This window comes from Calonectris borealis, chromosome 8, assembly GCF_964195595.1.
Source record: "Calonectris borealis chromosome 8, bCalBor7.hap1.2, whole genome shotgun sequence".
Taxonomy (NCBI): Eukaryota; Metazoa; Chordata; class Aves; order Procellariiformes; family Procellariidae; genus Calonectris; species Calonectris borealis.
Window position 1 is genome coordinate 28,550,060 of NC_134319.1, and position 13,174 is coordinate 28,563,233.

At 40.7% G+C, this 13,174-nt stretch overlaps 1 protein-coding gene across 1 annotated transcript in view; it reads right to left on the reverse strand.

Annotated features, from left to right (window-relative positions):
* Positions 1–453: 453 nt before the first annotated feature.
* LOC142085216 (regulator of G-protein signaling 13-like) overlaps positions 454–13,174 on the reverse strand; it is a 37,968-nt gene continuing 25,247 nt past the window's right edge. The window contains exons 7-9 of the mRNA XM_075157005.1: positions 6,023–6,192; positions 2,081–2,136; positions 454–550 (exon numbers count right to left, since the gene is read on the reverse strand). Coding sequence (XP_075013106.1) covers positions 454–550; positions 2,081–2,136; positions 6,023–6,192 — 323 coding nt within the window. The remainder of the gene's footprint in view (positions 551–2,080; positions 2,137–6,022; positions 6,193–13,174) is intronic.

The following is a 13,174-nucleotide window of genomic DNA, read 5'->3' on the forward strand; positions in this document are numbered from 1 at the left end:
TCTCCATTTTCTAGGTACACATTTTGTGAAATACCGAAACATTACTTTTGCTCCTGTTTTCTTTATCCATTTTTTCTAAGCAGATTTTAGTCAGTAGCTAAATGTGGATGCCCTCAAGAAATGTTGCAAGTACTCAAGATGTAAGACAAAAACTTTACTAAGCAATTACTGTTTGGTGCTTAATTGTTGCCATTTTTGGACTATCAAGTTCAGAGCCATTTGAAAAATGTAGCAAAGGTAAGCCTTCCATGTTGTTTTGTTTCTTGATACATGGGGCTTTATGGCAAATGGTGTTGGTTCTTCCTGGGAGCAGGCTGGGATGTTGTTCATCAGCAATAGGTCTGTAAATGGATATTAAAGGACAGTTGTTTTGGGCTTTTCTAGCAGGAGCAAGGAGACAGTGCAAAGAAGGGAAATGACAGTGATCAAAGGGATGAAACTAGAACTAGGGGGTCACTTGATAAAAACAGTAGGAGACCAGTTAAAACAGAATAGAAGCAAGTATGTCTTCAGCCGGTAGTGAATATCTGGGACTTGCTTCCACAGGAGGCTGTGGAGATGGGGCAGTCACTGGGTTCAAAAAGGCGCTAAACAAATTCACGGACAACGGATCCGCAAATAGATGCTGAAAAGGATGAGGATCCTCTAACATCCCTAATGTAACAGGTGTGAATGCTGAGCAGCCGTGAGGGGAACGGAGCGAGAAAGCAGTTGGTTTCTTGTGCTTTCCCTACTTAGCTACTTCTGCCATTACTGGAGACAGACTACTGGGGTAGATGAGGCATTGCTCTGACCCACTGTGGCATTTCGTACGGCCTTACAAGTTTTATTTATTGCTCAGACAACCACACAATTAGGATTTAAAGCATTTACCCCTGAAAAGCCTACAAGTAAGGGCCTTGTACGTGCACGAGATTTTGCTAGACTCAGGCCCTATACTTTATTTGGTTAAATAATACCATGAACACTTACACAGCTATATAAATAATCACATCCAGTTAGTACTGTCAGCTGAGCCAAAGTGGAGATTTTAAGTGCCAAGGACTTAGAACATCTCTTTCTAATTTTACCCTGGCTCAAAGTATGTTTAGAAGATGAGGTATAGATAAAATCAGATAAGCAAAATTATTTAGTATTCTGTCACTTGTAAAATGTTTATCAGTTAAAAATAAAAGAGGTGAGAAAAATAAGTTAATCTTTTACAAGAAACAAAACCATATCTAATGGCTGGATTAGGAGCCTGTGTTTAATAAGCGACAAGAGATGATTACAAACAGTCCACACTGGCTGTTGACAGACGTCCTGGTTTTGGTGGCTTGTGCATACTTCACAAAGAGGTGCTACCTGCAGAGGTAGCAAATCTCCGTGCGTTGTCTTAGCAGTAGCTAATTACCTGGAAGAAGGGTAGAAAAACATGAATGACTAAACCGAGTACTGGAGCTGTTTGGAGATGTTCCAGCTGACTGGTAGAAAATGCTGATTCTTCCAAATGAAAACATTTTGCTGGAATATGTAGTCTCAATGAGACTATTATTTGTGCTCCTTCCAGGCTGTTGTCCCACTTTGCCAGGCTCTTCAGCAGCCTGCCGGGCAGATGGTATAGAGGTGAGCTCTTTGCCTCCTCCTCCGCTGGATGTGCAGTGCCTCCTGGCTGGTCCGGGCACCGGGCTCACTGAGCTCTCCCACCCCGGGGGCATGCAGCCAGTGACCATACCTGTTCCTACAGCCCCCTCAGCTGACTGTGTTGGCTCTCCAGGTCTGCTACTCCAGGTGATATTTTTTCATATGTTTGAAATATTTCACAGGTTGGATAGAAAGTTGTATCTTGTTTTGGCTCTGAGGTGTACAGGTTCTCCATCACAGAGATTTATTTTGTGCTTGGTAATTTAGATTTTTGTGTCATGGATGTCAAAACTTTGCAACATACAAGGCAATAAAAGGGTTGAGCTCAGCAAGTCATATTCCAGGAAGAAATGTCAGCCATGAACTTGTCCTTCCTGGGAAGTCAAGACAATATTACCTCAAGGAGAAACCGAGAAGTCACTTATGTTTGTTTATCACAGCATAAGGACTAACTTACCCTGGTGGTGGGAAGTTTGTATTCATCTTTGTCTTTTCTGTACGAAAACCACTGTACTAATAAGGAAGGAAGGAAGAAGAAAAATGGGGCAATTGCTAGACAATTAATTCTTGCAAAAGAGAAAAAATATGTTTACAGAACAATGTTTATGTTGTGGAATGGAATAACCATTAGTGACTTTAAACATGAGCCATTTCAGTCTCTATAATTCCCAGATGTTCCTGCTGGCAGAGGCTGGCTGTCCCTCCGCCCTACTGCTTGTGCATCCTTAAAAGGGATATGGAGTGATGTGGTTTCACCTTACAGCTAAACAGATCAAATGGTGATCTGCTTCTGCAGGGAGTGGTCTTGCCGTTTCTCCATGTGCTGGGTCTAGCCCTCATATGACCTCTGGGTGCAATTCAGCTGGCTATTCTGGTGCAGAACTAGTGCTTTTTTCACTTGCCCAGTCTCTATATCTGACATGAGAGAAATAACAGCAAGAGCATGCAGGGCAAAGCTCCTGTCAGCGCTTCTCTACGTGTTACACCGGCTTGGCTGCATGGCATTCATTATACCCTAAGGAGCGTGTAGATTGCTCCTTTGTTCTGGAGAGAATCCCATGCCTGGAGTTCGGGATACCTACAAAAGAATTCTCTGAGGAATAGAAGTTTAGGAGGAAAAATAGGTATGTTGTGGATCAAATGACTTCTCCTTTTTAGTGATAATTGGTGAAGTAAGAATGAAGCCAGTTTTTAGAAATGTGTGTTGTAACAGTGAGAAAAAAACAGGGTTGGGTTGAAAGATTGGAGATGGTCCCATGGCACAATGTTTAATCTGCATCTGGAATCATGCCTTTTCTCTTTGTTTTCCGTGGGACTCTGTAATTATTTACAAAAAAAAAAACCAAAAACCCAAAAAAACCCCCAAAACAGTCCAGCACAGCAGCTAGATGAAGCAAGACATTTAAAAAAAACCCCTTTTTCCCCTGTGAAACGTTTTCTTTTAACCCTGAACTGATAAGCATTGGAACAGCAAGTTATTATTGCTTTCCTTTACAAGGAGAACACCCCAGTCTTTCCTTATTTCTGATCAGCAGATTTCACCAAGGATACACACAACATAAAATACTTGTGGTTTTTTTTTTTTTTTACATTATATGCACTAGCAAAACATACAACAGTTCAGAGTACTTATGAGATGGCCATGTTTTAATCTTCAAATAAAAATATGCCTGTGCTTTCCAATTTATTTGTCCTATTTATTGACCTTTTTTTAAAGATAACAAACCAGCTCTCAAGAATAAAGCAACACATGAGAAATAGCGTGGCAGGAATCCCAGTGCAGTGCAGCCTATACAGGTGTTCAAAGAAAGGCTGTCAGCCTTAAGCTAGAGTTAAGGAGAGGGCTCAGTGAAGGAAGGCTGACAGTTCTTTTAAAATGCATCACTGCCGGCCAGCAAAGCTGCAGTAGTGGCAGGTGTTGGTGATGACTTATGCTGCATTTTAGTTGATAGATAGAGTTGGGGATAGTGCTAGGGTCTGTAAATCTTATTGCTGGACTTTACATGGCCCAAAATCTTGGATAAAGGGTCCAATAAGATATGAATGTTTTTGTATACATATTATATGGGCTGTCTTGACAGGCTGAATACGACAGACAAGACTGTGGAGAGGTTTCAAAAAACAGGTGCTTTAACATCACATCTTGTCAATGGCGCAGGGTTTGTGGTCGCAATGAGGCCTGCTGGGGTCCAGTTTCAGTGTCGGTGGCTTAGTTTTAGTACTGGTATGTATTATTATACACAGGGCACAGCAAGTTTGTTTTGGGGTTGTTTGTTAAAAATATAAGCAATCCGCTTCTGCAGTGAAGATTCCAGTTCTGAAGTTCTCACATTCCTTTAACCCTTGGGAAGGGACAGGAGAGGCATGAGCTCCAAGAGGGAAGCACATCTTACATTTTCAGAAGGTACTTTGGAGAACACGTTCGCGTTATTTTGGTTACAGGCATTCCAAAATTAAAAGCTATTTCACTACAGGAAGATGTTAAAATAATCCAATGTCATCTTGAAAAAGTGGAAAATTAACTTCCCAGTATGATATTTAAAGGGTCGCTTGCGTTAAATGATCCTGTCCCTTGCAGTGCAATATCAAAAGAATCAACCTTCTCAGGACCAGAGGTGGATTTAAAAAAGCAGAGGAAGGATGGCTGCCAGAGCTCCTTTTCCAGCAAAGGTTTTTCTTGCAAGTTTGCTGGGAAAGAAGCAAGGAATAATAACAGAAGTGTTGATCTACCTTCCTTTTCTCCAAATATATTCTAAGAATGACCTAAAAAATATTCTGTCTCTAACCTTGCAGTGGATGTGCTCTTGCCTTTCCAGGCCCTCTCCAGCAATGACAGAATTGCTGGAACAGGAATAAGATCAACTCCTTATCTGGATTTTTTTTACTAGAAATAGATTGTTGAAAAAACAACTTGAGACCAAATTTGCTCCCAAATATTTTGTAGAAATGCTAGCTTGCTGGGGTATGTGTGTGTGAAAGTCATAAGAATATATATGCTCAATCCTCTAGGATTTTTGCTTACTAATTTTAAAAAGGAAAGAGGTGCCTCAGAAGGTAAATAATCTCAACAACTATTTGCAGACATTCCCACAAGGAAAGTTTTCAGTGCCTACGAGAATGTGAACAGCACTGTAGAATTTGTTTTCTACTGACTGTATATTTTGGCTTGGGTTTGATAGTATAAACATTGGAGTTTTGGTTGGTTTGCTGTAAATAGATGCCATGGGGATGCTGAAAATTCAAAAATGCATTATTTCTGTCGTGTTATTTTCTTCTCATTGTGTAGGACAGCTAAGAACAAAACCTATTTTACATTATAGCTTTGCTACTTAGAGTTATTACATATTAGTGCTAAAGTTGCTTAAGGAGGCTAGAAGGAGCCTAGAAGGACCTTCTAACAGGAGCCAGTCTTGAGAACCAGGTTCCCCATTCTCAAAACAGGGTACCTGTTATCTAGGTTCCAAAATGCTTGTCTTCCCTTTCCCTCATAATTGTGTGGTACTTTAAGGAGACATTCTATGTCCTGAATCTCAACTTTTCTCATAACTAGATGGAAGAGGCTTTATAAAAGTCTCTTTCAGTGGGATATTGTTTGAATAACAGCTCTCCAATACAGGAACAATTTTGAAGACTAAACACATTGTTTAGCTTAGTTTATTTTTTGGATAGTTATTTAAGATGGTAAGTTAATACACTTTTGTGCAAAATCATCGTGTTCACCAGACTTAGATGATCCCACTTAACATCTGTACATCTCCTCTGTAAACAGGAGAAGCAAATGAAGAATTATTAGGAGGCATTGGCTTGTTTTCTTCGTGCAATTCTAGGCTTAGTGCCAGAGAGGTCTTCCCACCCAAAACCCAGGAAAGGCTGCTTGGACATGAAGTGCATGATGGTGGCTGTTCTGAAAGAAAAAAATTCTCTGATTTTGGTATGTGAGCTCAGAAATTCAGAAGCATCAGGCGGGTAAGGGGAGAAGGAAACATTCTTGGGCTACATTTGAATAGATGGCAATAAGCCGGATTCAAGGAACTGGCCACTGAAGAAATTAATTAAAAAAATCAACCAATGAAAGGACACGATGGTTTGCAGGCAGGAGATGCTCTTCTGTACGGGAGGAGGCTGGCAAGGGTGGGCATGGCGGAAATTCTTCTTCTGTCTTAATGAGAGTAAATAGAGTTTAGCATTGCTTGTAAGCCCAATGGCAAATAAAAGTACAGCAAGGAACTAGGTGAGCTTTGCCATTTCTGGGAGAACAACCTCCTGGGCACGTCCCCGCCGCGCTGGGCAGGGCTGGCCGGGGCTCTGCCCAGCCGTGTGCGGACACGGCTGCCGACGTCCCTCTCACGTCTGAGGCCGTGGAGGTAGGCCCACAGGCCTCCCGCGCCTGGCCCCTCACCATGGCCGACTTGTGGCCATCCCAGCCCTCCCGGCTCGCCTCCCTCGTGGGGCAGGGGTGGCTGAAGAGGGCAGGCCCCTGCCGCCGCCCCAGCTCGTCCCCCGTGCAGGCCACCAGCCCTGCTGCCCCCATGGCTCCTCCTGCGGGGCCGGCGGCCTGCGGGGGAAGACCTGCGCCAGGGGGAGGTCACCAGAGAAGGAAAAATTTGTACCACTATAAATATTCCGACTTTAGCCACTTAAAACCTTCTACAGACAAACAACACAGGGAAGGATAAGAATGCGTGTTTTGGGCAGGAAGAAGTGCAATTTACTCCTGCACGAGAAGTCAAAACCGGAGTGCTCGGGGCACGGCCCCATCGCCAGGCCTGCCCAGAGGCAGGGCCTCCCGTGCCGGCAGAGGGGTGCCAGGCCCGCGCTGGAGGGTGAGGCTCCCACTGAAATCTCTTCAGGGAGGTTACTCTTATTTGCCAATACACTTTAACGTTACCTTAATGCTTGTAGGTTGAACACAGAGTCCTAATGAATGATCATTGCCATAGAGGTATTGAGCCACCAAATGCAACCTGTTCACAGATATTTTTGATGACTGTAATGAACTTATTCTGGAGAGACCATCTTATTACAACCCTCTACTTGTTGTCGAATTGCAGCTATATTATTCGTGTAGCTGGAAAAGAAATGTGCTTACTCTTTTAACTTTCAAAGAACGAGTCATAGGACTTGTTTAACCCATACGATACAACATTGTTTTCCTGTTTGTGGTTTCCTGGCTTTACCTTACTAATCACCGTGTAAACATTTGACATATTTCCAGGTAAACTTATCTGATAAGTCTTACATTGCGTAAAATAGTATTTTACATTATTGATCAAAATATTTATTTAATCCTCAATTCATAAGAATGAGTCTGACAGTTTCTTTCATAGAAAGACACAGTTGGGGTTTGAGTGACTTCCTCTAGTATGAATGTTAACTTATTACTAGCTTTACTAGCAAACTCATGACAAGAACGTAGAACTACTGCAGTCCTGTAAAAGTCTGTGAAAAAGGTCCATGAAATCTAGCTGAAGAGAAGGGACTTCATTCTCTGGATGGCTGCAGCGGTTCCTGCCTTCAGCCGTCTGCCTGCTGCAGGGAGGAGAGCTTAGCTGCCAGCACCTGAGCCCCTATCAAGATTTGCAGTGTATCATATCAAGATAAACTAAAATTGCTGTTTTATGCTGTGGAGTCTCAGCAGTTGTTTCATTATCAGCTGAATCATTCCTGCAATAGGAAAGGAAATCTCAAATAATAGGGTAGATATAGCTGGATACAAACTGTCCCTTCCTCTAATAGGGGAAAGATAAAAATTGGAGATAATTCAATTTGAGAACATAACTGCAAAACACAAGAATGGCAATAAAGAAATGTGGGAGGGAGAAAAAGGAAAAGAGACATTGAGAAGGTCAAGAAAGATACTGAGTATCACATGGCTTGCGGCGTGCCATGACTTCTTGTTGTCAAGTATGTGTATGTTTAGAGGGGAATAGGAAATGGGAGGCAAGTTTTGGACTGTTAAATTTGGCAAGCAGTTCTTTTGAGGATGAATTGGTTAGTTTTATAATGTCTATGTTTACAGCCGGGATTTGCTACATAGTACTGAAATGTACAGTGTAAAAGGAGGGCTGTAGGGATTAGTGTGCTCTCCTTTTGGTAGTGAAAAGGAAACTTAAGGAATAGATGCAGTATTTGTGAATTGCACCAAATATTACCGATGATTGGACTAATATTGACTTATGTAAAAGATAAGCAGGGAAAGGTATACAAAATTCTGCTTGCCCATCTTGTATGGCTTGGACAACTCACACTGTATGTGAAAGAGTTCCTCTGTGTACAATACAGTGAGCTGAGCTGAAACTGCAATAAATCTGAAAAAGCTGCAGTACAAAATGAATGTACTGATCCACAAATTTATGAAAAACAGTCTTATCTCATGTTCTGTTGTAGGTTCAGACCTAGCCTGATGCTAACCTGTTTCCTAGCCTCATGCCAGAATTTAGTCAACAAGGTGTTTTTTAAGGACTAATAGGATTTGGAAAGAAAATATTTGCATAGGCATAGATGCGCCTTTTGTTCCATCCTCTTTCTTAAACAGATATTGAGGATGTGCCACTATTACTGAAAGTTAATACACCATTTTTGGACAAAACTATACTACTCTTCGGCAAGACATATTGTAACAGTCACGTTTAATGAGAAAATCACAGTACGTCTTTAAAATCACTTCATTACCAGTCAGTACTAACATAGCATTTTGCACGATGGTTAGTTAACTGCTAAACTCCAATCTTTCAGCAATGGGCTTCTGCTGGTGAAATGATTTCTTATCCTACCTTGTGAGATTAGTTATCTGTTACTAGCTTGGAAAGGTTCATATTTTTCACTTTACCTCCCAGACCTAAGCTTCCAGCTTTGTGTGTAAGCATGCAAATAAATGGCTGGAATTTAAGAAAGGGCAGAGTGATCGAATATCTAATTAAAACCTTGCGCAGTTCTGATTCAGGCTTCTAAACCAAAGTTCATGGGAGCTAATCAAATGCAGGTCATACAACTATGTGCATAAACACAGACAAGAATCTACCTTTTGGCACCTGGTTTTTGGAGAAGTTTGGCACAGATTTCCTGAAGTGCAGTGTATAAGCAATTGCTACTTGACAGCTTCTCCAGAGAGTAACTGTGATGCCCCTTCTATTAAGAAAACAAGGACAGGCTCAGAACATCACATTTTAATCTCCTCCTCTGAACTCAGAAGGAATTTGGCCAGGGCTCTCCACTGGTCCATCTTTACTGGAAATTTGTGCTGAATTAATTGGCAGACTGTGTAATGCTTTTCTACTTTTGCTGATAGTGATTACCAATCACTGCAATAGTGACTACAAAACTGTGCAATGGCGATCTAGAGATGACAACTGCTCAGTTGCTTAAAAAGAATAGCAGATAGCTGTCCTGAGGATATAGACTGCAAGCAGAAAGTTCTCATTTTGTTAGTGATCCTTAATGGAATGGCTGTTTCAGGTTTCTCTGATTCGCTAATCATGGTGTTATGTCAAGCGGTTTTGCAAATTCAAGTTTAACACCATGCTTCCTTTGCATGCCAAGGATATGTACTTGCAAATAAAATGCAGTGCTTCAAACTAGACAAAGTGATGTTTTAGAGAACATTATAGAGAAGAAAGGAAAAATATGCCATAATTTTGGAGGGAGATATTGTCCTGGTTTCGGCTGGGATAGGGTTAAATTTCTTCCTAGTGCTGTATTTTGGATTTAGTATGAGAAGAATGTTGATAACACACGGATGTTTTTAGTTGTTGCTAAGTACCCTGGCTAGCAGGGCTAGTCAAGGACATTCAGCTTCCATGCTCTGGAAGAGGCTGGGAGGGAGCATAGCTGGGACAGCTGACCCAGCTGGCCAACAGGGTATTCCATACCATGTGATGTCATGTTCAGTATATGAATGGTAGGCGTGATCGCTACTTGGTTATCGGTCAGCGCAGGTGGTGAGCAATTGCATCATGCATCACTCATTTTGTATATTCTATCATCATTATTATTATTATTATTATTATTATTATCTCTTTTCTGTTCTATTAAACTGTCTTTATCTCAACCCATGAGTTTTTCTCACTCTTACCCTTCCGATTGTCTCCCCATCCCACTGTCGGGGGGGGTGGGGAGGAGTGAGCGAGCAGCTGCATGGTGTTTGGCTGCCTGCCGGGTTAAACCGCGACAGATATTCACATCTAAAATTAGCCATGTAGGTAAGTTAAGTAAGGGTAACCTAACTTGGACAGGTAGCAGTTCCTGCCACACTGCAGATAGGGTTTAACAGCTCATTTAGCAGCTGCTGCTGATTACAGTCTCAAATCTCTATCGGTTTGGGGTTGTCCTAAATGGTAAACAGGTGATGTGGTAACTGCTAATTGAGCAATTAACTGTTATTATATAGGAATGCTAAAGTTTCAGGAGATTTTGAGTGAAGGGAGGGCATGTGTTTGAGAAGGAAGGAAGGAAGGGATGGATGGATGGATGGATGGATGGATGGATGGATGGATGGATGGAGGTGTTTTGTAAATTTTAATGTTATGAGTTTATTTTGTTTAAAGTACTTATGTAAAATATGTAGCTGAGTGATTTAAAAAGTGAATGCTATGCTGAATTACCCTTCTAATTTACTAACAGGATACTTGCACCAAATTATCTGAGCAGCTGAGGCTAGAACATTCCTATAGCAAGCTCCTCCAGTACAGATAGCTGGATATACAACCTGCAGGTGAGTTCAGTGGGATTCTGGTAGCACAGTTTTAAGTAAATATGTTTAATCAATTGAATAATCACTCATATTTTATCAAAAGTTCCCTGCAACGTGGGCTTGAATCCCCTCAGAGAGAGGAAAGATCAGAACCTGGGTTTCCTACATCCTGGGTAAATGTCACCTCCCTTTACCACTGACGGTAGCTGGTTTTTAAAACAAAGATTGTGAACTCTGTTCAGCCTGTTAAAGTGACATCATTCAGAACAACAAAGTCTGAATAAACACTGCAATGATATTCTAGGTATTACAGTGCCTAGAAGCAGTGCTTCTCAGAGTTTGTACGGTTGTTTGCAGGCAGAAATCACCTTGGTCTGCTTACGTGCTGAGCTGTTGGGAAGGGACATTACTGTAGCTGCTTTGAGCTCAGTGGTATGCTAGACCTGCCTGCGAGGCCAGGACTCTAACTTCAGGGTTTCTGCTGTACAACTTGTGAGCATCTTGTAGCATAGGCAAGAGCTTGTGTCTGGTTTGGTAATAAGCCAGTCAAGCTTGATTCTGCTTACAAAGTGCTCTAAGGACAACCTGTAGGTTCAATACAAGGCTAAAGTATGTCTGGCCAGGGTATAAAAAAAAGACATTGTCTCTCTTATCGATTCTGCTTCCTCTTCGTGTTTTCTATTATCTTTTGATAAAGATCTGATTGTAATACTTCCCATAACTGCTCAGAAATAAGCTTGGGGAGCAGGGGTATAGATTTGAACTGCTACCAGGTGAACAGAATGTAATCACTGCTCAGAACTTATTAAAGCTGGTAAGCTCAGCAGGGCTCATGGAATTGATGCTTAGAGTCTACTAGCAGTATTTCCCAGCACTACACAGAGATGTGTGTACGTACTCTTCTGTTCTTTTCTGTTTTAAACTCCCCTCTGTGCTTTTTCTGGGGAAAGAGTTTTTAGCCAAGTTCTACATTTGTTGCCTTCTGTTATCTGTGTGCCCTGCACCCAGGGATATTCAACAGAGAGCAGTGCTACCAGATCTGAGCCCAGACCTGCTCCAGTAGCTCCCATAAGCTTTTCCTTTGCTCTTTTGCACTTAGCGAGCTGCACTGGCTGCTTATCTATGAAATACCTTATGTCACTGCAGCTGTTTTCTTGGACAGGTACATGACCCCGTAAGAAATAATAATAGAAAAAAATAGGCAAAAAGTTGGTGCTTCACTTTTTTGTTTAATTTGCTTTTGAAATCCAATGCAGAGCCTGAAAGTGTCTCATTTAGGAGCTGTTGTGTTTTGATCACATCATAGTCTATATGAAGTGATGTCCAACATGTAAAACACAACATGTGCTTTAGAATTGAATTAGGGATGGTTTTGCTACTGACAACGTTAAATGCATCAAAAGGAAACGGGAATGTTATTTTGTTGTGTGATCTGTTATTTCTGCAACTACTTTGCATAATATAGCTATGCAAGTGTCTGCCTTTGTGAAGAATGCCATTAATATACCTGTTCCTTATATTTGCAGCTCTGCTTTCTGGACTTGATTATCTTCAAATTTGGTCATCACAAGTAGTAAGTTGGTTTTTCCACTGAAATAATACACGTTTATATGAAAATTGCACTACCTGCAAATTGTACAAGTGATGTTATGTGTTCTTTACAAACCAGTAGATTTTCTAATTTCCTCCTTCTTGTTTAATGTTTGCATTTTGTAGCAATAAAGAGGGAGAGGGCAGAAGGAGAGAGCAGGTTACATCACAGATTTTCTTGCATAAAATTAGGCTGTGAATGAGATTAAAAATCCTTTTACAAATTAAACGGTTAAAAAAAGAGTCACTGGGATATGACATTTAGAAGTACGAGGGCTTTTAGTAATGAAAAATCACCAATGAAAATGCTGAGATTGTCACTGTGTGTTTCTTCTTGAGGAAAATGAAGTCAGAGCACATTTCCATACTTCCATCTGAAATATTCTCTTGAAAACAGTTATAAAAATTGGGTGTAGAACAAATTTTTTTGATATTGCAAATGTTTACAACGTCATGTATTCATTCTACATCATGTAAACCTACCCAGGCTTAATGAATTACCCCTTCTTGCTAACCTTCCTTGAAGTAATTTGGCACTTGCTGTATTAGTTAAGGTTTTGCATAATTACAGTTTTTGATTATATTGCTACTCTGTCACAGGAGATAATATCTGAAAAGAAAAACAGGGCAAAAAAAGTAAATGTCGTAGAGAATTAATGTTCCTGTTATATATCTGCACGCAAATTTGAACAGTCTGTTCTAAAATATTTTGTACTTCTGGCATAGAAAGACAGAAAAGCTATGTTGGTAAGCTGCAGAAAGTTACTGCTTGTGTGTATGGTGTGGGGCGTTTTTTGTGTGTTTTACATCTGGTCAGATCTCTATGTGGTCTGAAGTCAGTACAGCTTTGCTGAGCAGGACCAGGCTAATGTGGAGCTAATTGTTGGCTTTAATGTTGTATTGGAGATCAGGATTGATATTCCCATCCTGTCTTGTATGTGTGAATTTGTGCAAAGCTTGCCTCATGAATTGCCTTTAATTTCTTTGTTTACAACATAAAACCAAAATATACTTAATCTACAAAGAGTCCAGAAGGATTTAAATCACTAGTGACTGTTAGTACCATGTCCTGGGTCAAGGTGGCTAAAACCCATCTCTAAATTATGTCTTTCTGAATTTCTTTCTTTTTGAAAGATGGGATTATTCAGCTTTTCAAATAAATCTTCCTTTTCTAAAATATCTTCAAAAAAATTTTTTTCACACTTACTTTCTTTCCAGAAGCTAGAAAGAAAACATACAGTTTAAAATGTAACAAAAAATAAATCAATCCCA